Genomic DNA, 21,501 nt, shown 5'->3' with positions numbered 1-21,501 from the left:
TACTGTTTGAAGTGCTGCATAAATACTTTACGCATTTCCTCTAATTTAAACCTTACTGCTCTGTTCCAAGCTACAAGGGGGTTGAGCACAGGTTAAGTTGGGGTTTGCTTGTGCCTCACAAGGATTATGGTTGCTGCTTGAATAAATGTTTCACCCTGTCAACAAGTAAGCCAATTTCTTACAGTAACTATAATTCGCTCCATCCCAATGCATTGCTAGTTACCTCCAAAATTACATAGCTCTTGACAATGTCCTATGACATCATTGATTATGTGATTGCAACATTAGAAAGCAAGTCATTGATGAGATGAGTGTGCATTCTAGGGTTGCAAGTTATAGTTATTTAGGCCATGAGTTATAGTTACTTGAGAACTAAAAACAGGTGGATTTCAGTGATTTTGATAATTTAAATCAGTGTGTTTAAACTGTCATTTTCACAGAACTAAAACGTCACTTAAACTTTTTTGTTTTTTCAATTACTATATTTGTGTCTTTTTTTACTTTTGACCTCTACCCTACCACAAACTCTAAAAACTCCTTACTTCTCTTTTCCTCTACTCTTCCTTGAACCCTAAAAAACTGATATCGCCATTTACTTCTACTGACCCCTAAACCTTAAAAAACCCTTGCCTCCCTTTACCTCTACCCAGCTGTGAACTTTAAATATCCATACCCCTTTACCTCTTCCCACCCCTGAACCCTTACATTCTTACCCACCTTTATCTCTGTCCACCTCTTAACCCTAAACAACCTGCACACCTCTTTACATCTATCAACCGCTGACCCCTTAAACTCTTACCATAACTTATTACTAGCTACTCCCCTCTCCTACTTTGTAAAGACATGGCTTTTAAAGGCTCAATCATTGTTAGACTTGGCATCTTTTAGTGCGTTTCATCTGTCTTTTTTGTTGCTTTCTGCCCTCCCGGTTTCAACTCTGTTTTTGCTGGATTAGTGTCTCGGCGCACTTTCTCACTGCTGTTCAGTGTTAAAGTGCAAGTGCTCCTTTTGTAAATTGTTGTTATGGATTGGTGATTTCATCGTTGGTCATTTGATTCACTAGTCAGCCTCTAATACAGTGCACTGTGTGCCCAGGGCCTGTAAATCAAATGCTGCTAGTGGGCTTGCAGCACTGGTTTATACCATTCACACAAGCAGCCCTTCAAAGGTAACCCAGACCTGCTTCTGCAGTGTCTGTGTGCAGTCTAGTACTGCCATGTCGACTTGGCAAGTGCACCCACTTGCCAGGCCCTAACTTTTCATTTTCTTACATGAAGACACCCCTAAGGTAAGCCTAGGTACACCGGTGGCAGGGTGAAGTGTATGTGAAAGTTAGGGAATGCCATGATGTGTGTGGCATGTCCTGATAATGAAATGCTTCCAATTTTGTTTTTCACTATTGAAAGGCTATCTGGCCCTAAGGAAAGCATGGGAGCGAATTTATAATATCTTATAAATATAACCTTCCATTGGGACCGGATAGGAAAAAAAAGTTTAGTATTCTTGGGGGGGGGGCGCTGGGTGGCGCACAACCAAGATGGCCGCACGCATGTGAGGCTCCAGCCCTGCCGAGCAGAAAATATCCTTTCACCTCATCCTGTATTGAAAATGTGCATTTTTTAACTCACCGCGTGCGTCGCGAGCGATCTGCTGAGCCCTGGACTGGAGCTTGAGGCGCGGGTGTGTTCGCTGAGGCAGCCCGGAGCTGAGACAGTGTGGTGGATAAAGAATTGAGCAGCGTGCGTCAGTGGATTACCTTTGTCCCCTTCTGCGCCTGGCTGGAGGGCGCGGTGAGGTAGGGGCCCGCTCCGGCGCGTGAGAAGATAATTGCGCTGCAACGGACTGACCGGGCTACGGGCGGCATCGTTGGCACTTGTGCTGCGGCTCGAGAGCACAGAGCGCTACGGAGCGGGCGGCACACAGTGTGACCTGACCGCTGGCAGCAGAGAAGATTTAAAGTTCGGGGGAACCCAGGACTGATCTGTGATACACATCTGGCATCTCCCCACGCATCCCCGACTGGTGCAGACATTATTTCGGGCCGCCGCCATTACCTGTCCACAGGCGCACATGGCTGCCATTTTGTTCCGCCGCACAGCCGCAACACGAGGGATGCGCAAAGACCCCCTGGAGACTGAGCGAGTCCGTCCGCGACCAAGCGGACCTGTCATTTAGTTGCTCTATGCGAACATAGCCTATTACCGGAGCTGCGCATAAACTATACTGTTTACCCTACACTTGCTGCAAAAATGGACATCGACGTAACTAGTTGCCGTAGGGATTCCTTGGTGGCGCTGGGCCTGGGAGAAGAAGAGCAATTATTCTCTTTTGGAAGTGCTGGTGTCACTCGTCGCTTGTGCCTTGTTACTACGTTACCCCTGAGCTGACCGGCAGCATTCTGGGACCCCTCGAAGAGACTCTGATCCCTATTACCCCATATCACCACTGTAATTGTCGGTGAGTGTGCCCTCTCCCGCAGCTTTCATTAGCATTGTGTGAATGCATGGGTGATGGCCTCAGACGGGGGCTGACCAGCTATTGCTAGAATTGAAGCTGCTAGACCCGCCTTAGGATGCGAATTTGCCAGCACTGTTCGCCTGCGCCTACTTGTTGAAGTCTCCACTACTGGATATCTTTGCTCACTGAGTTACTCTTGAAAGCTGACTGTACCCCCTGGAGACCCTGCTTTACGCCTCTGCTCTATTGGCCTGCCTACGACATGGGGCTCACTGACGCCAAACAGACTAAAATCTCATTTGAAACGCGCAAAACACCTAGATCGAACTCGTCGAAACCTGCAGACTCTGATGCCACGGACACGCCTGAGGACGACTGGAAGGCCCTCTTGCTAGGCATGAAGCAAAGCCTCACATCCATAGATGAACAATGGATACGATGAACATGCCCATGGAATCTATGGTCCATAAATTTGATCAACATGAGCTACGTTTGAAGGAGGCTGAGACTAGAGTTTTGGATCTCGAGGATGGCGCCACCACAAGCAAAGGGCAGATATCGCAGATGGACAAGCTGCTCAAGATCATCGCTGATAAAAATGAGGACTTAGAGGCCCGCTCCAGAAGAAATAATGTCCACATCCTTGGCCTGGCGGAATTAACAAATGTGGGCCGTATGGAGGATTTCACCGAAAAGTTGGTAGTTGACCTATTTGGCAGAGAACCCTTCTCAGCGCACCTTGCGGTGGAGAGGGCGCACAGATCCCTGGCAGCCCGCCCACCCCCCGGGGCACCGCCGAGGTCGGTAATAGCCCATTTTTTAAACTATAGGGATGGGGAAGCAGTCCTTCACATAGCTCGCAAAAAGAAGCAGGTTCATTACAAAAACACTACTCTGGTATTCTTTCCGGACTTCACACAATCAGTACAAGATGGCAGGAGTAAATTCTCTCCTGTCAAGAAGAAACTACAATCACAAGAAATCCCTTATGCTATGTTATACCCGGCTAAATTGAAGATCACTCATCATGGTAAGCAGCACTACTTCCAGAACCCACAACAGGTTGAAGACTACCTTAAGCGAGATCGCCGGGCAGCGTCCATGGAATTGGGAGCGAGAGGGCGCTCCAGATCTCATTCTCCGTTGTCAGACCCAGGTTGAGACATGTGATGAACACTGATTCTCCCGGAACTCTTACTGATACTCTGCTCCTAACGGACTGCTTGACGCTGGTGATGTATTAACATTTTAAATGCCTTTTGTGTAGTATCCTGCTCAACACCTTGCCTCCGTCCCCCCGTAGCTGCCCTCCTTAAAGCGGAGTAGTAGGTGGGTGCGAGTATGGAGGAAGAGGGCAGTTCGTGGGCCCCTGGTGTTTCCCCTCGAGGGCATACCCCTAAAGCTATGTTGGGAAGAGACCGTGATTGTTGTGCAGCGTTTGGAGTTTTGGGTGGGACGGGTTTCTGTGCCTAGCAAGTTGGGGAAGCCGGAGTTGGTGGCGGGAGGGTGGTATTTGTTTACAATGTTCCAGATTATACGACTATCTGTGCTTATCGATGTAAGGTTATGTACAGCTTTGGAGACTCTTATGACAGACAACACACAAGATGTAGATAGACTTATGGTTGCATCATGGAATGTACGTGGGCTGAACAACCCCAGGAAAAAAAGGCAGATACTTGAATATTCACACAGGCATCAAATCACAGTTGCTCTGCTACAGGAGAGCGAAATATCCAATCTGTTCCCAGTATCACCACAGTATGGGAGGCATCTAAAGTTGCGGTGCGGGGCTAGTGTATATCTAAAGGGGGGGCATCCTTAAAAGGTTGCGCAATGACCTCACCAAATTGGAAGTGGAACTTAAAAAATGAGAAAATGACATTCAAGTCAAGTCAAGTCAAAAGATTTATATAGCGCTCTACATACCCGGAGGGTCTCAAGGCGCTTGAAGAAGGGTGGTGAGTTACTTGTCGAATATCCAAGTTTTAAGTTGCTTTCTGAATGCTAGGTGGGTCTGAGTGAGACGAAGGTGAGTGGGGAGTGAGTTCCAGGTTTTAGCTGTGAGGTAGGAGAAGGATCTACCTCCCATGGTGGTTTTATTGATGCGAGGTACGGTAGCAAGCGCTTGGTTGGAGGATCTTAGTTGGCGGGAGGGGGTGTAGAAGGAGAGTCGTGTGTTGAGGCATTCGGGTCCAAGTTCGTAAAGTGCTTTGTGTGCGTGGGTTAGGAGGCGGAAAGTAATCCTCTTATTGACGGGGAGCCAGTGGAGGTTTTTCAGGTGACTAGGGATGTGGTCTTTACGCGGGATGTCTAGTATGAGTCTGGCTGATGCGTTCTGGATGCGTTGGAGTTTTTAGGTCTCGCCTGTCGATGCGCATGCGCATCGAGCAAGCGAGACTATAGGGGCTCATCCACTCTTTATCTAACTGCAAGGAATCGTGGCGATTCCTTGCAGTGCCCGTGACTTTTAAGGTCAATGCGCATGCGCATTAAGCTTATGCGCATGCGCATTGACCTTAAAAGTCACGGGCGCGTGCACGTCCGTGTTTGTTTACCCTTGCCTACTCTCTCTCTCCCCTCTCCGCCCCCGTTCCGCCCCCTCCCCTTCCCGCCGTGTCGCATTTCTCCTCCCCCTCCCCTCTCTTCCTTCCGTCTAACTTCCTTCCGTGTAACCTCCTCCCCCTCCCCTCTCTTCCTTCCGTCTAACTTTCCTTCCGTGTAACATCGCCGCAACGGTCACATCACTCGTCTTTCCTAACACTAAGGCTAACCCTCCGTCCTCCAAGCCCACCCCCCCCTCCCCCGGTAACACTCCACGCGGTTTGCGTCCCTCGCGCAGCTCACCCGCTCCGCCCCCTCCCCTTCCCGCCGTGTCGCAGCCTACAGCAAGACTGACGCTTTTCTTGCATGGCGTAAATCCATCCGGTTCTGCTGTTTATGTGTGTCTGATACTTTGATTCAAACAGTTTTAATTGGAATAGGAAATGTAGGAGATTGCATAGAAAGCCATACTGGATTAATTGCACTCACAGGACGTGGGAAATACCGTGATCATGGTTCTAACCGTTAAAGCTGTATCAAATCTCTCCCTCAAGCTCACTGTCTCGATGCTGCCTTTGCGTTTACTTTCCTCTGATGTGGTGCGTTTGTGTCTGTCTGCAGATATTTGTCATGTGAGTCCAGCAGATCACAGCTCTAGGCTGTGCTTGTTTTCCCAGATGTAGTATGCTTGCTTTGCACAACCTGAATCTGCTTCTCAGTGGTGTTATGTTACTTGAGAATACTATAGCGCTATATTACCATTATTATGATCTTGAAGCGCTGTCTGGCTAGGTACATTCAAGTCCCGCTTTCGATGATTCAGCCACAGGCTCTTATTTCAAGAATACTGCTGCAGTTAATATTTCGCATATATGTTTGACTATTTTACGGCTTGGTGTGTGTGATCAGAGATAGATACCTATTCTGCTGTCGTCCATCTAAAAGACCGAGCACCCCCATCAGCAACGAAACGCTGAAGTTCTCAGCCAACCCTGCCAAGATCTGGAAGTTTTACACAGTTCATTGCAGCTGATGCATCAATACACAGGGGTAGATTAATGGCCTTATGGTGAGAGCCTGTGTGCGACCGGGAGAGGCTGTCTCCCCTCCCCCAACCCACTCCAAGAGCATGACTGTGCTTCTTGTTGCTTTCTTTGTTTTCTGCATTTCCGTGTCGCATTTCTCCTCCCCGCACCTCTCCCCTCTCCGCCCCCTCCCCTCCCCGCTCCGCCCCCTCCCCTTCCCTCCGTGTCGCATTTCTCCTCCCCCCTCCCCTCTCTTCCGTCCGTCCGTCTTGTTATTCAACCCCCAGTATAACCCCCTGTTAGAACATTTGACGACAGATTAGGGACAGATTCAGAACGGCATGGCACAGTGGTAAACAGAATACCCAGTAACACGTATTCATGCTCGGGCGGCACTTCCTCCATGTTCACCACCCAAACACATCCTGATGGGGCCCTTAACCAGAAGGCATCAACAATCTTTCCTTTCTGCTTCCAACGCCAATTGCACCTACAACGAATCCGGATCTTGCATAAGGTCCCCCCGCCCCTCCCCCTCTGCTCTCAATACCTCAATCCAGAGCGCCATTTAAGTCCGCCATAATAAGCCGTGCTGCGCTTACTGGGTCAAGGGAAAAAGCACAAAGATGCCTTGTTTGTTTCGCTCCGAGGGACAGGGAGCCGCCACAGAGACCAGAACCAGCGTCAGAGAAGGAAAGCCTTCCAGATCTTCAACCATGGTAGTCGATTCACCGATGCTGTACACACGTCCCTAACAACGTCATTTCAGGCGGACCCCATCATACATGACAGCACCAAAACAAAAGAGAAGGCAGCATTCGTTGTCCCGCTAAGCACCACCTTTTGTCCGTCCAGGCAGCCGCTCAATGCAAACACCTCCCAGTGCCATGTAAAGCCACCCCCAACAACACAAAGGAAAACCCGGATATACAAGCAGAATCCACTGTGAGACACTGGCCTGCCCGCCCATGTGACACATCAGCAGCCCAACATCAAACAAACGCCAGAACACGTCAGACAGCCCACAGATGATTAAACACAACTGATTTATCTGCACGTCATGCAAGGCCATCGCAACATAACGCCCTTCGGCCCACACACACATCTATCTAACCCCAGTGCTTAATTCGATTATAAAAATTGAAAGTGTAACTCCAAAAGTTTTTCTTAAGAGATCGCTGCTTAATACCAAGGCTGCTTACTCTGGATTCTACCTCACGCCTCTTCCTTCCACTCCTGTGACGATCTCAATCGTGCAGGGTTTGCCATTTTTGCTTTCTTTGTTTTCTGCATTTCTGACTCCTGCTCTGGGTCAAAGTCTGATGACAGAACCTCAACCCCTCACCCTCAATCCCTCACCCACACTCACCCTCACCCACCCTCACCCACCCTCACCCACCCTCACCCACCCTCACTCACCCTCACTCACACTCACCCTCACTCACCCTCACCCTCAACCCCTCACTCACCCTCACTCACCCTCACTCACCCTCAACCCCTCACCCACCCTCAACCCCTCACCCACCCTCAACCCCTCACCCTCACTCACCCTCAACCCCTCACTCACCCTCAACCCCTCACTCACCCTCACTCACCCTCAACCCCTCACTCACCCTCAACCCCTCACTCACCCTCACTCACCCTCACTCACCCTCACTCACCCTCCCCCTCAACCCCTCACTCACCCTCAACCCCTCATCCTCACCCACCCTCAACCCCTCACCCACCCTCAACCCCTCACCCTCACTCACCCTCAACCCCTCACTCACCCTCACTCACCCTCAACCCCTCACTCACCCTCACTCACCCTCAACCCCTCACTCACCCTCACTCACCCTCAACCCCTCACTCACCCTCACTCACCCTCAACCCCTCACCCACCCTCAACCCCTCACCCTCACTCACCCTCAACCCCTCACTCACCCTCACTCACCCTCAACCCCTCACTCACCCTCACTCACCCTCAACCCCTCACTCACCCTCACTGACCCTCAACCCCTCACTCACCCTCACTCACCCTCACTCACACTCACTCACCCTCAACCCCTCACCCTCACCCACCCTCAACCCCTCACCCACCCTCAACCCCTCACCCTCACTCACCCTCAACCCCTCACTCACCCTCAACCCCTCACTCACCCTCACTCACCCTCAACCCCTCACTCACCCTCACTCACCCTCAACCCCTCACTCACCCTCACTCACCCTCACTCACCCTCACTCACCCTCACTCACCCTCACCCTCAACCCCTCACTCACCCTCACTCACCCTCACCCTCACTCACCCTCAACCCCTCACCCTCACCCACCCTCAACCCCTCACCCACCCTCAACCCCTCACCCTCACTCACCCTCAACCCCTCACTCACCCTCACTCACCCTCAACCCCTCACTCACCCTCACTCACCCTCAACTCCTCACCCACCCTCAACCCCTCACCCTCACTCACCCTCAACCCCTCACTCACCCTCACTCACCCTCAACCCCTCACTCACCCTCACTCACCCTCAACCCCTCACTCACCCTCACTCACCCTCACCCTCAACCCCTCACTCACCCTCACTCACCCTCACCCTCACTCACCCTCAACCCCTCACCCACCCTCAACCCCTCACCCACCCTCAACCCCTCACCCACCCTCAACCCCTCACCCTCACCCACCCTCAACCCCTCACCCTCACTCACCCTCAACCCCTCACCCTCACTCACCCTCAACCCCTCACTCACCCTCAACCCCTCACTCACCCTCAACCCCTCACTCACCCTCAACCCCTCACTCACCCTCACTCACCCTCACCCTCAACCCCTCACTCACCCTCACTCACCCTCAACCCCTCACTCACCCTCAACCCCTCACTCACCCTCACTCACCCTCACCCTCAACCCCTCACTCACCCTCACTCACCCTCACTCACCCTCAACCTCATGCTAAAGATTTACAAAAAAACCCATAAACAATTCTAAAAGCACTAACTCTAATGCTGCGAGACCTATTGCATTTCTAATGCTTGTTTCTGGAGTTTTGCGGTGATACCGCCGTATAGGGTGTTTCCGTAGTCCAGGCGGCTTGTAACCAGTGCATGGGTGACCGTTTTTCTGGTTTCGGTGGGGATCCAGCGAAATGTTTTTTTGAGCATGCGAAGAATGTTGAAGCAAGATGATGAAACGGCGTTGGCTTGTCTGTTCATAGAGAGTGAGGAGTCCAGGATGACGCCCAGGTTCCGTGCGTGGTCCGTCGGGATGGGTGCTTTTCCAAGGGCCTCTGGCCACCAAGAGTCATCCCAGGCGGAGGGGGAGGTACCTAAGATAAGGACTTCTGTTTTGTCTGAGTTCAGTTTCAGACGGCTGTGCTTCATCCACTCGGCTACTTCTTTCATTCCTTCATGTAGGTTGGTTTTGGCGGTGTTAGGGTCTTTGGTGAGTGATAGGATCAGTTGAGTGTCATCCGCGTAGGAGATGATGTTGAGGTTGTGTTGGCGTGCGATGGCCGCGAGGGGGCTCATGTATACGTTGAAGAGGGTGGGGCTGAGTGAGGACCCTTGTGGTACGCCGCAGATGACTTCAGTGGCCTCTGAGTGGAATGGTGGGAGGCGGACTCTCTGGGTTCTTCCGGTGAGGAACGAGGTGATCCATTCCAGTGCTTTTCCTTGGATTCCGATGTTTCTGAGGCGCTGTAGAAGGGTGCTATGGCAGACTGTGTCGAAGGCTGCGGAGAGGTCGAGGAGGATGAGGGCGACTGTGTCTCCATTGTCCAGTAGAGTTCGAATGTCGTCTGTTGCTGCGATGAGGCCCGTCTCCGTGCTGTGTTTGGCTCGGAAGCCGGACTGTGAGGAGTCGAGGGATTTGTTGGTTTCGAGGAAGGCGGCGAGCTGGTTGTTGACGGCTTTCTCGATGACTTTGGCCGGGAATGGAAGGAGCGAGATGGGGCCGTAGTTTTTGAGTTCGGTGGGGTTCGCTGTGGGGTTTTTCAGAAGGGCGCTAAGTTCTGCGTGTTTCCAGCTTTCCGGGAAGGTGGCGGAGTTGAGGGAGCAGTTGATGACGTCGCGAAGGTGTGGTGCTATGATGGAGTCTGCTTTGTTGAAGATGTGGTGAGGGCATGGGTCTGTGGGGGATCCTGAGTGGATGGAGTTCATCAGGCGGATGGTGTCCTCAGTGGAGATTGGGTTCCAGCCATTAAGGATGTTCAAGGGGGGTGAGGGTACGGCAGAAGGTTGGGTGTGTTGGTCTCCGGGTTGGTTGTCAAAGCTGTTGTGGATGTCTGCGATTTTGTTGTGGAAGAACGAAGCTAGGGAGTCGCAGAGGGCTTGAGAGGGGGTGATGTCGTTGGAGTTGGCTGAGGGATTGGTAAATTCTTTGACGATGTTGAATAATTCCTTGCTGAGGTGGGCGTTGTTATCTAGTCGATCTATGAATGCGGCTTTCTTGGCAGATCGGATTAGTTGGTGGTGTGTAGCGCTAGTACTGTCGTTCATGCACTCAGAGCCGCCATGCGCAGCAAATTGACAGAATATGGTGAGATTGCTGACAGGGAATGCAAATTTAGGGGAAAACGACACATGGGGAGGATATATGGGGAGCCCTGGCAGCTGCGACTAGGCCTCCTGAATTCTCAAACTATATCACAGAGATTCAAGATGCGCAGGGCAACACACATAGGAATCGTCCCAATCTACTCAACACGTTCAGAGATTTCTACAGAACTCTGTACTCTTCCCAAAGAGGTACCCCGCTTAACCTGTCTGAGTATTTCGACGACACAGCATTGGCCTGGCTGGGGGATACCCAGCGGAAATTCCTGAGCTTGGATTTGGAGCTGGACGAAATCACAGAGGCTATCATGCAGATGAAATCTGGATGGGCCCAAGCGTCAGATGGATTGCCTACAGAATTTTACAAAACCTTCACTCCGATCCTAGCTCCTATTCTGAAGGAGGTCTTTTATGAGTCACTGGAAGAAGGCTGTTTACCACAAACCATGCGCGAGGCCCTTATAACCTCATTATTAAAACCTGGGAAGCCCCCTCTATCTTGCGATTCGTATCTGCCCCAATCTTTATTAAATTGCGACACAAAAATACTTGCTAAAGTCTTGGCGACCAGACTTAATCTACTGATGCAGCGACTAGTACTTCCGAATGAGGCGGGGTTTATCCCTAGTCGAGCTTCGTCACATAATCTTAGAACCCTTGCTGCTGTCCTACAAGATATTGATCTTAACTGCTAAGCGGTGGCGGTATTCTGTGACACTACCAAAGCGTTTGATTCCCTGGAGTGGGATTACTTGCTAGGTACTTTGGGACACATGGGGATGCCTGCTATCTTCCTCCGATGGATACAACTGCTTTTCAACCAGCCAGTGGCATTGGTGCTGTTGAATAGCGCTAAGTCTTCCCCCCTTCCCTATCTCCAGTGGCACGCGCCTTATCCCCTATTTTATTTGCCCTTCTCATCGAACCCTTAGCCTCACTGCTCCGACAGCACCATAATGATAAAGCATTGATTTACCCTACTAGGCAGCTGCTTATTTCTTTATATGCAGATGACATGCCATTGTATGTTAAAAAACAAAACAAGAAAACTTCAACCCCATATTGCGGGAGATAACTAAATTTGGAGCTATATCCGGAGTACAAATAAATTGCTCAAAATCTGCAATCTTCCCCCTAACAAATAGCACCCTGACACACCAGCTGGACTACCCTGTAATTTGAGAAGCTGACAATTTGAAATATCTGGGCATCCAGTCACTAGAGACAGTGACACGCTAATGAGAACCAATTACGGCTCGACTATAGATAAGATAACTGACACTATAACCAAGTGGTTGCGGCTCCCCCTCTACATGGCGGGCAGGATCTCTTTAACCCCTCCCATGCTGGTGACGGAACCACTCCGTCACCAGCCGCGGTTGCGCTGTGCTGATGACTGAGCGGTTCCGTCACGGCCCGCATGACACGCCTGCGCGGCACGGATTCCGCGCCTGCGCTGAGCGTTCTATTGAGCGGGCGGGGCTGTGACGGAACCGCTCCGTCATGAGCACAGCGCAACCGCGGCTGGTGACGATGCGGTTCAGTCACCAGCATGGGGGTGCCGCGCGGCCCCCTGACCCCTTAGCACTGCGGCGGAATAGCCGCTGCAGTGAAGGGGTTAATCAAGATGGTGTTTTTGCCGAAACTTATATAGGTTTTTATTAAAATCCCATACCACCCGGGGATTTTCTTCTTTAATACTCTCAGATCTCAACTTACGAGGCTCATATGGGGCGGGAAGCAGGCAGGCCTTACTCTAAACACGTTGATGCCTACCATACCACCGGGGGAGGGTAGGATGTCCCGAAACTTACTATTACTGTGCACAGGCTCATTTTGCAACATACTGGCTCCACCCGCCACCCTTCATGCTGCACATGGCGGTCGAAGATGGCTATATGGCCCGACAACCCCGTCAGGTTACCTTTTCACAGCAGTGAAGGAGCATGGACGGGACCCATCCTCAGTAGATTGCACCGTACTGGCGTGGCATCAAATTGCTCGCAAGTTGGACCACCCTGTGCTTTACTCTCCCAAAATGTCCCTGTCGCGAAATCTTTTATTGCGGGTCACGAGTGAGGACATCTGTCGTAAGATGCTGGATGGCCTCAAGTATTACACTTGGGGGGACCTTTTATATAGCGGGGCAGTTTCGTACTAGGAATTAGAACATGAGACTGGGTCTGTGACTCGGTCCCCATCCCCGCAGCAGGGTTTGCCTGGTGTATAGCTCTATTCAAGGTCAACGTTGTGAGACTGGGGGACACGGTTTGGATGGGATGGCCCCCCCTTGTTCTGCTTGCTGGACCTGGAAGTGGGGCACTAAGTTCACAATTATACTACGTCTGAGATATCCAGGTCATTTGTATTGTTAAGAGCTAGTGTACATTGCTGTAAGTTGTTACCTGCATCATAGTCTGATATACTGTACTGACAAAGTTGGACTGCTAGTAGTGTTTTCTGGACCTATGTCGAAGTTGATTGAGAGGGGAAGTTAACGTTACATCAAACTGATACAGGAAGGTGTCCTACATAAGTGGAACAATGTAACAAATGATGTGCAGATGTTTTATTATACTGATGTACCGTATAATCTCTTAATAAAGGTTTTCAACAAAAAAAAAAGTTTAGTATGCTTGAACTCAAAATCTAACGATGCATCTTTTAGTAAAGGTGATTTTTACATTCTGTGTTTGAAAATATCACTTTTAGAAAGTAGGTATTTTCTTGCTTGGCCATCTTGTGTGCCTCTGCTAGGATGTGGATTGACTGTCTGTTTTGGAGTGACAGGGGCTGGGCATGTGCAGTGGCTCCAGAGAGTCTGATTGGTCCAAGCTGGGCTGATTAGACATGGGCTGCATTTAGAGTAGTGGGAGGAGATTTCCTTGCACCTGGTCTGCCTTCCACAATGCTGTCTCCACCCACTTCCAGGAAGCTGGGCCAGAGAGGACAGAACTGGTTTGGACTAAGCACAGACCTTCTCTGCCTCAGAGGACAAAGGAATTTGGGGTATAAATATTGGGGCCCAGACCCCAGAACTTTAGAACTCTTTTGGACCAAGAAGACTGCCAAGAAGAAGAGCTGGAGAAGTTGTGAGGAGGAACTACCACTGTGCTGAGTGCTTTGCAGTGTTGGTCTGCAGTGGCTACTTCTGTCTTGGGCAGTTAAAGGACTGGACTGAACTTTCTGCAATTTATTTTTGTGAGTTTCTCCAATGGCTTGATGTAGAGCTTGTCCCCTGTTCAAGAAGTTTTAGGAACAGTAAAGACTTTAAGTTCTTCTACCCTCAGCACTGGGGACTGCAACTTTTTGTGCTGCGACAAAAGAAAAAGCAACCCGACGCCGCAGCCGACTCCGTGTACTGAAGGCACCTCAGAGGGCACTGCCACAACGCAACCCTGGTCTCACCAACGAAGTCACCTGACGCTGCTATTTAGCTGCGTCTTGCAGCGTGCCCTATGGGCAATGCAATCAGCACCGCCTCGCTTCACACTGTCATCCTGGTATCCCCGATGACATTGCTCCACACCGACTCTGCTGCTGACACCGTGGTTCGAGGACACCACTCGTAAGTTACACAACGCACCGCCCTCATCTCGCACTGCAGCCTTGGCCTACCGGCGCCATCGATTTCAGTTTGTCAACAGATGACAGCGCTTCAGCAACGACGATGCCGCTGCCTTCGCCGTGACCTTCACGCGACGAGCACCGAATCACTTCGCACCACAGCCCTGGTCACACTGACACCTCTGGATGACTGTCACTGATCTGCTGCCTGCACGGGGCTCTGAGGGCACTTCACAGCGCACCTCTGCACTTTGCACCGAAGCCTGACGCCTGCCGACGCTGGCGCTCCTGACTTCGACCGCGAGGAGTTCAATCTGCAACCCGTGCGACTTCAAGGACCTGACGACACCTGCACCGACCTCCGGAACCAACGCCTGCAGACACCGACATTTCGAAGCTCATCGAGAGGTCGCCGACGCCCTACATCTCTAAAGGTACTGTTTTGCGGGTCGGCACCGCAATCAGCCAGAGCTGTTTGGATTTGTTGTTCATGACACCGTGATAGCCCCAGATGGAGCTATTGACTTCAAGGAACTGTATTTCAAGTCTATTTTGATTACTGAAGATTTCTGAGAACTGTATGTTGGATTTTATCGTTTTTGGTCTTGTTTTAAATATATAAAATATTGAATATATTTTTCTAAACTTTTTTAGTGTCCTTTTGTAGTATCTTCACTGTATTACTGTTGGCTATGTGCAAATGCTTTACACACTGCCTCTAAGCTAAGCCTGACTGCTCGTGCCAAGCTACAAGGGGGTGAGCAGGGGTTATTTTAGGAGTGTAACTCCCTTATTCTGACTAGAAGGAAGGGCCCTACCTAGACAAGGGTGCAAACCCTTGCCAACTAGAGACCCCCATTTCTAACATGCATTGTAAAAGATTTGTGGTAAAAGTAAGTTGTTGTAAAAATGCAATGTAAAAGTAACATACCCATGTTAATGTACTGTAAATTCCCTCTGAGTGCTTTGACCTCCTAATGGCACTCGGCCTGGGGCCTCGTTCCTCCCTGTGGTCGTAGGACTGTTCGATGACTTGCAATACGCTTATAACCTATGGTTGAGATGAGCTTCATTGCCTATGTAGCACGTCACACATATAATCGATGATTGCTTGCACAGCACAAGCACACCCAGCCATTGTGGTTTTGCATCACCTTGGGACAAGGCTAGTTTCTGTTTTATTGACTTTGCTTTACTCAGCACTCCGCATCTAGAGATGGGTAAAGGAAATCTGAATAATTCACAAGACCAGGGACTGCTGAATACCCTTTAAAAAAGGGCTGTAAAGCAATTCACTCTTATTAATAGAGTGGTGATTCCAGATTGTTCTGCATGTTACAGAATTATTCAGCATTGGTATGTAATGAATAAAGTTTCTAGCAATTTATAATTAGCAATGACATCACAAAGATGCAGCTGCCAAATCGCACAGTTGCACCCTATACATATTGAGGCCAGGGCTTGAGTCTGGCACCGGTTGATGTTGGGGTATGTTTTCTGCTGAGAAGTAAATATAGCACTACAGGCAAATCAGAAGTGAAGTTCAGAATGACACAAGTAACACATTGGGAGAGGGGGGCTCAGCACAGGCCACTGACCATTTTTATGTTGTGATAAAGGGATGCACATTATAACTTATTTCTGGGCAAACCGCCTTACAAAACTAAAAACTCGCTAAACATCAAATGAACTATCCAATATCCTACCCCCACCTCTACCGTCCCACCCACATACCCCACCCCACAAGTATCTTATTTCTATTAAAGATCATTTCAACAGTTTCAACCTTAACGTTCCCCTACAGCCTATGACTGCAAGTATTAACCTCAAATCTACTAAACTTCCTATCCTTAACCTTGAACTTCCTGCCTACCCTCCTTTTCCCTGTGTTTCACCAGTGGCACCGCCACTCAGATTCTTTAACCACCTACAAAACTTTCCTGGTCACTGCTAAGCACCTGTCTCAAGCGACAACCGTACAACAATAACTCCGCCCACCTCCCTGCACACATGTCCCAACAACGAAGCCAAAAGAAAGAGAGCACCATGAAACACAAAAGATAAATTAAAGGGATCGGAGGGTGGGAAAATTGTCAACTACTGACTTCCTGCCACCAGGTCACCTATACTTAAAATGGTGTCTGGAAGCCCCAAAAGAGCCTCTGTATACCATTGGGCTATAATGGGCAGCACAGTAGCTCAAACAAAATGGGAGTTGCATGACTACTCCACTCTCCCCAAAATAACCCGGGTGGGGGTGGTAGAACTCCCTGTGGCCGACTGCTCCCCAAACCGCCTTTGTTAACAGCCTTCAGATATATGAACATCTGCAAATATATGGAATGAATTGAGGACTGCCAGCATATACAGAAATCCCTGGTTGTCTTGTCCCCGGACTGCGCCACCTAGTGGCAGGCCTGCTATATTAACATGCACACATACTTGTCATGTGGCAAGTTTCGCTGTGGATGCATGTGTTGCAGATGTAATAGAATACGGGCCCTCAGGGACATTAGCGCCTCATCTCACTTGACGTGACTAACGAACAATATAGCTGATCTCCAAAGCAGGTGCATCTTATTTCTTTTGACAACACTATATTGAGATATAGTGCAGGTTAGGCAAGTACAAGTTATAACATATGTTTTTGAACTGATAATGATTTGTGTTGGGTGTTAAAGATGCATAAATGATTCTTTTCGTTGCCATTCTAAACACGTCTTCTGTGTGGTTGGGACCTCATCCTTGGAACACGTTGAATTAGTCTCTGATTGTGGTCTTACTGTACTGGCAGTGTAGCTGTGGGCCTTTGGTAGAGTTAATACCTTGAGATTTTTCAGTCACCATGTTCTTTTATGCCGGTACTATGCACTTCATTAAAATATGCCATTTATCTTACTGTGTGCGAAATAACGGTTTTGTGGTTTTTATTTTTCAATCTTGAAACGATTTGTGAAATTATCGAGTATTTTGTATCATAAACAGGTAGATCACACGATCCAAAATACTTTTTGCGAGAGAAGCACCCTGAAAAACACTTGTGGCAGGAAAAACAATCTTAAATTTCGTTGACGTAGGAAGTCGACAACTTTGTATTTCACAAAATTGTCAGTTTAACTCGACTTCACCAGCGGTATTTGAATTCCATTTCTCCTCATATAACCCATTCTACGATGTTCAGGGTGTTTGTTAGTTTAGAATTTTTCTGTCAGTGAAACATTCATTACAATATTGTCAAGAGTGTGTGTGGGTTTCATCTAAATATGAATGTTTACATTCTTTCAGGACCTCCAATAGCACTCAGACGCTGTCATCGTGCCATACCATGGAGCCTTGTGCACCAGATGAATTTTTCCAAGCTCTTAATCATGCAGAACAGACTTTTAAAAAGATGGAGAATTACCTGAGGCACAAACAGTTATGTGACGTGGTATTAGTTGCTGGGGACCGCAGAATTCCAGCTCACAGGTACTAATTTTAAAAATAATTCCTCCAATGAAATGCTACTTTGATGCAGTTTAAAATGTCATTACTGCTGCAGAAAAAGCATGCGTAGAGACGAAACATTGCTACATCAAAAGCTTTACGCTGTCTGAAATCAGCACATTAAACATAATCTACACTCCTTTTGTCCTCTGCATTCTGATGAGATTGTTACCTACTAATGTGTGATGCTGTGTGCAATGTTAGTGGTGAATATTTTTCTGTGTAAGTGCGCTGTCCCACATGCATATTGTGGAATATTAACTATGTCTGGTGCCTTGATCTATGCGAGATTGAACATGATGTGAATGTGTGTGGACATGCCTGAAAATGTTGGAGAGATTGCGGGGAACCTTTGTAGAGGCCGGGTACAGGCTATGGTCCTTGGTGTGAGTGGCATTAAACCAGATAATCTACCTGCTGCCTTCTGCATTGTGCTTTCCTTGCAGCAGTGCACCCAAGTGGCAGCAGTCAGGTTGTAGCACACATTCTAATATGTGGAAAGTTCATCAGAATTGTTTCCAGGTGTTTCAGAGATTGCTTGGAGATCTATCATTGATATGGGAGCATTGAAGATTGTCTTGATAGCATTTGTGAAGATTCTTCCACTACTTGGTAAAGGAGCTAGATGGAACAATATTAGAGGGTGTTGCTTGATGGACTCTGGACGGACCGTCCTCAACAAGCTTATATCATAATTTTTGTTGGTGGTCTGGGTAACTTGGCAGCATTCATATTGTAATTTTAGATGCATTTGGTGAACACTGTGATGTATCATGGCACTTGGCTAGGAGCTGGTTGCCCACTTGAGGTACCCTGTTGATGTTCCAGCACTTCCATCGCTGTGAAAGGAGGCTTCAGGCAGGGAGAGGTTTGCTGCGAGAGGTAGCCTGTTTGAGTAATGGCATTTACATTCATGATCTCCTGTTTATCTCAACAATCATAGCATGGTGGCTTAGGAATTTGACATTATTTGGAATTGTTCTGAATGATTGATGTCATCAGGAGGAGATAGTACTTTTCTGACCTCCATGAATCTTGCTCATATTTTTTTTCTTAATTATTATTGTTTAAATGGTGGATCCATTTTTTCTTATACTTGAGCTTGCTAGTTATACAGCGTTATTAAACCTGCCGCCTGACAAGGCAGACCACCTGTATCCTGGAAAGAGTGGTTCATGTGTACTTATAGGCAATTGACAGATACTGGTTTAGACTAGACCGTAAGAAATGCATGCTCGATCATTATCTTGGAAGGAGTAGCAAACATTTTTGAACGTCTTCCTGTAGCTGTTCTCTAAATGATCAAGAGAAAGATTAATATGAGGAACTGGCGAAGAGACTAGAGAAATGTGTTAGTATAAAGTATTGTTGTTAGGTGACATATTTTGTTTCTTATATGGAAGCAATGACTGAACATTTAGCTGCTTTGCAACTACTAGCAATAGCATGCAAGTTTGAATGTTTCACTGAACGATTGAGGAGTGGTTAGGTTTTTTTTTTATTTTGAGTTTATTGAGATCAAAAAACAGGAACAAAAAATGAAGAAAACGCGTGAATGATACAGTCTTACAAAACATGTGATAAAAACATAATTAGCACAAAAAAACCTGTAAAGTAGAAGTGACACAGAAGAGAATCAATCAAAAAATACAAATGTAAAGCTACATCGTAAGCATAACCATAACAAAGGATAGAAGATAATCAACTGTAATACAAAAGATATAAAAAATATAAAAAATGAAATCAGTGATGAAAGAGGCAATGGGAGGGGGTTCAAGGTGGTTTGCGGACATCATCAGAATGAGTGGTAGAGGAGGAAGGCGGGGAAGTAAACGGCGTTAAATAATTAGTTAAAGGTAACCACAGGAGATCCCTTTTGATTGCTAAGGAGATAGGAGTGACATATTTGGTGTCTAGTCGATGATGAAAACAAACTGCGTTCCACCAAGAGCGAAAGGTCACACTGTTCGCATATTTCCAATTAGAGGTGATAAGGTGAAATGCAACAGCAATTAAGAGATCAAGGAGTTTGTTTTGTGGTGAGGAGTGGGGCCATAAACGGGAGAGAGTACCTAGAAATGCGAGGGAGATGGAAAAGGGAGTGTGGACGTGAAAAATTAATTGAATTTGGGACCAAAGGCGTTACCAAAATTGGGAAATGGGGGGACAGTCAAAAAGCATGTGCTTTAAATCAGCAGAATGGTGTGTGCAAGACCAACAGGTGGAAGGGGTATCTGATGAGAAAGTGGACCGAATCTGTGGAGTAAATAAAAGTCGATTATAAATGAAAAAGAGGGTTTGGGTGGTATTGGCAGCTCTAGAGGTCTTATGAATCTTAAACCATATTTTATCCCATAAAGGAACTGACCATTCTTCAGATAGATCTTTTTCCCAGGTTAATTCAGTTTTAGTTTTAGGCCTATCGATGAGAACTTGAAGGGATTTATACAGAAAAGAAGCAGAGGGAGATTGATCTAACGTGGAGGAAATGGAGTGAGATTCAGTTGGAATAGCGGCAGTTGTGGGCAATGAGTGGATATATTGAACTAGGACAGGACAAAGCAAGTCATATTGTTGATGCGAAGACATGGGAAGGGAGAACTGAGATCGAAGAGCCAAGAAGGGAAAAGGTTGATTATGAGAGAGAAGTTGAGAAATCCACCATATTCCTCTGGAATGCCAGGATTTCCAAAAAATTGTATGGTTACAAATTTGAATATGTTTATTATGCCAGATAGGTTGTAGATCAATAGAATCAGAAGAGGGGTAGGAGGAAGGTAAAAAAGGTAGAAGTAGATTATGAGAATGTGAAATAACAGGGTGGCGAAGAGAAGTTAATTTGGAAGAAAAAGAAAGGATTTCTTGAAAGTCAAAAGGAGAGAAAAAGGAAGATTCTATTTTTAGCCAAAGAGGGGGGTAGAAAGAGAGATCAGTGGAAATCCAACGGGTAGCCTGTTTCAGTGAGAAAGCACAATGATAAGTTTTAAAATCAGGGAAACTAGACCGTCATGCGATTTATCCTTCTTCAAGGTTACAAGAGCTAGACGAGAATGTTTGCCTTTCCACAGAAATTTTTGCAAGGTGGCGTCAATTCTCTTAAAGTAATAACTAGGAATATGGACAGGAATCATAGAGATCGTGTATGAAACTATCGGGGCTGACATCATTTTAATAGAATCAAGGCGACCCCACCAGGAAAGGAAGAGAGGATTCCAGTGAGAAATAGCTGAATCCAATTTTAGAGTCAAAATTTATTTTCAGAGTATCCGACAAAAGAGGGGCAATCCAAATTCCTAGATATTTAATCTTAGAGGGTTGCCAGGAAAAACCAGATTGGTCAAAAAGATGTTTTTGGCATAAATTATTTAAGGGAAGAATTCCACATTTATCGACATTAAGTCGGTAACCAGAGACTTGAGAAAGAGAGGAAACCTGTTGAAGGAAGAAAGGAAGAGAAGTCTGAGGTTCAAAACAATATAAAAGTATATTGTCAGCATAAACGGAAAGTTTAACTTGTTAAGAGTCAAAATGAAATCCAGAAATGTTATCGTCAAGTCGAATTTTGGTCAGAAAAGGCTCCAGAGCTAAAACCAAAAATAAAGGAGACGGTGGGCAACCCTGTCTAATACCTCTATGTAAAGGGAAGTAATCCGAGACCACACCATTAGCAAAAATAGAAGCTCGGGGACCAGAATAAAGTAAAGAAATAAGAGTAATAAATTTAGACGGGAAACCAGCCCATTGCAAAGCATGAAACGTAAAGTCCCAACTAACCCTCTCAAAAGATTTTTCCGCATCTAAGGAGATGGCGGCTAAAGGATAATTAAGCGAAGATGCTTCACTTAGGACGTTAAAGAAAACGTGAGAATTGTCAGAAGAAAGTCTACCCTTGA

The 21,501-nt window shown here is 47.5% G+C and overlaps 1 protein-coding gene across 3 annotated transcripts in view; it reads left to right on the top strand.

Annotated features, from left to right (window-relative positions):
- Positions 1-21,501, top strand: part of KLHL5 (kelch like family member 5) — a 551,601-nt gene that overhangs the window by 249,872 nt on the left and 280,228 nt on the right. For all 3 annotated transcript variants that reach the window (XM_086963979.1, XM_086963980.1, XM_086963977.1), the window contains one exon: positions 17,408-17,590. In XM_086963979.1, the coding sequence (XP_086820105.1) occupies positions 17,448-17,590 (143 nt within the window). In that variant the 5' untranslated portion in view covers positions 17,408-17,447. The remainder of the gene's footprint in view (positions 1-17,407; positions 17,591-21,501) is intronic.

Source organism: Lissotriton vulgaris, chromosome 3_2 (genome assembly GCF_964263255.1).
Source record: "Lissotriton vulgaris chromosome 3_2, aLisVul1.2, whole genome shotgun sequence".
Lineage (NCBI taxonomy): Eukaryota > Metazoa > Chordata > Amphibia > Caudata > Salamandridae > Lissotriton > Lissotriton vulgaris.
The sequence above is the reverse complement of the archived record's forward strand: the minus strand, read 5'-3'. Positions and strand labels throughout refer to the sequence as shown.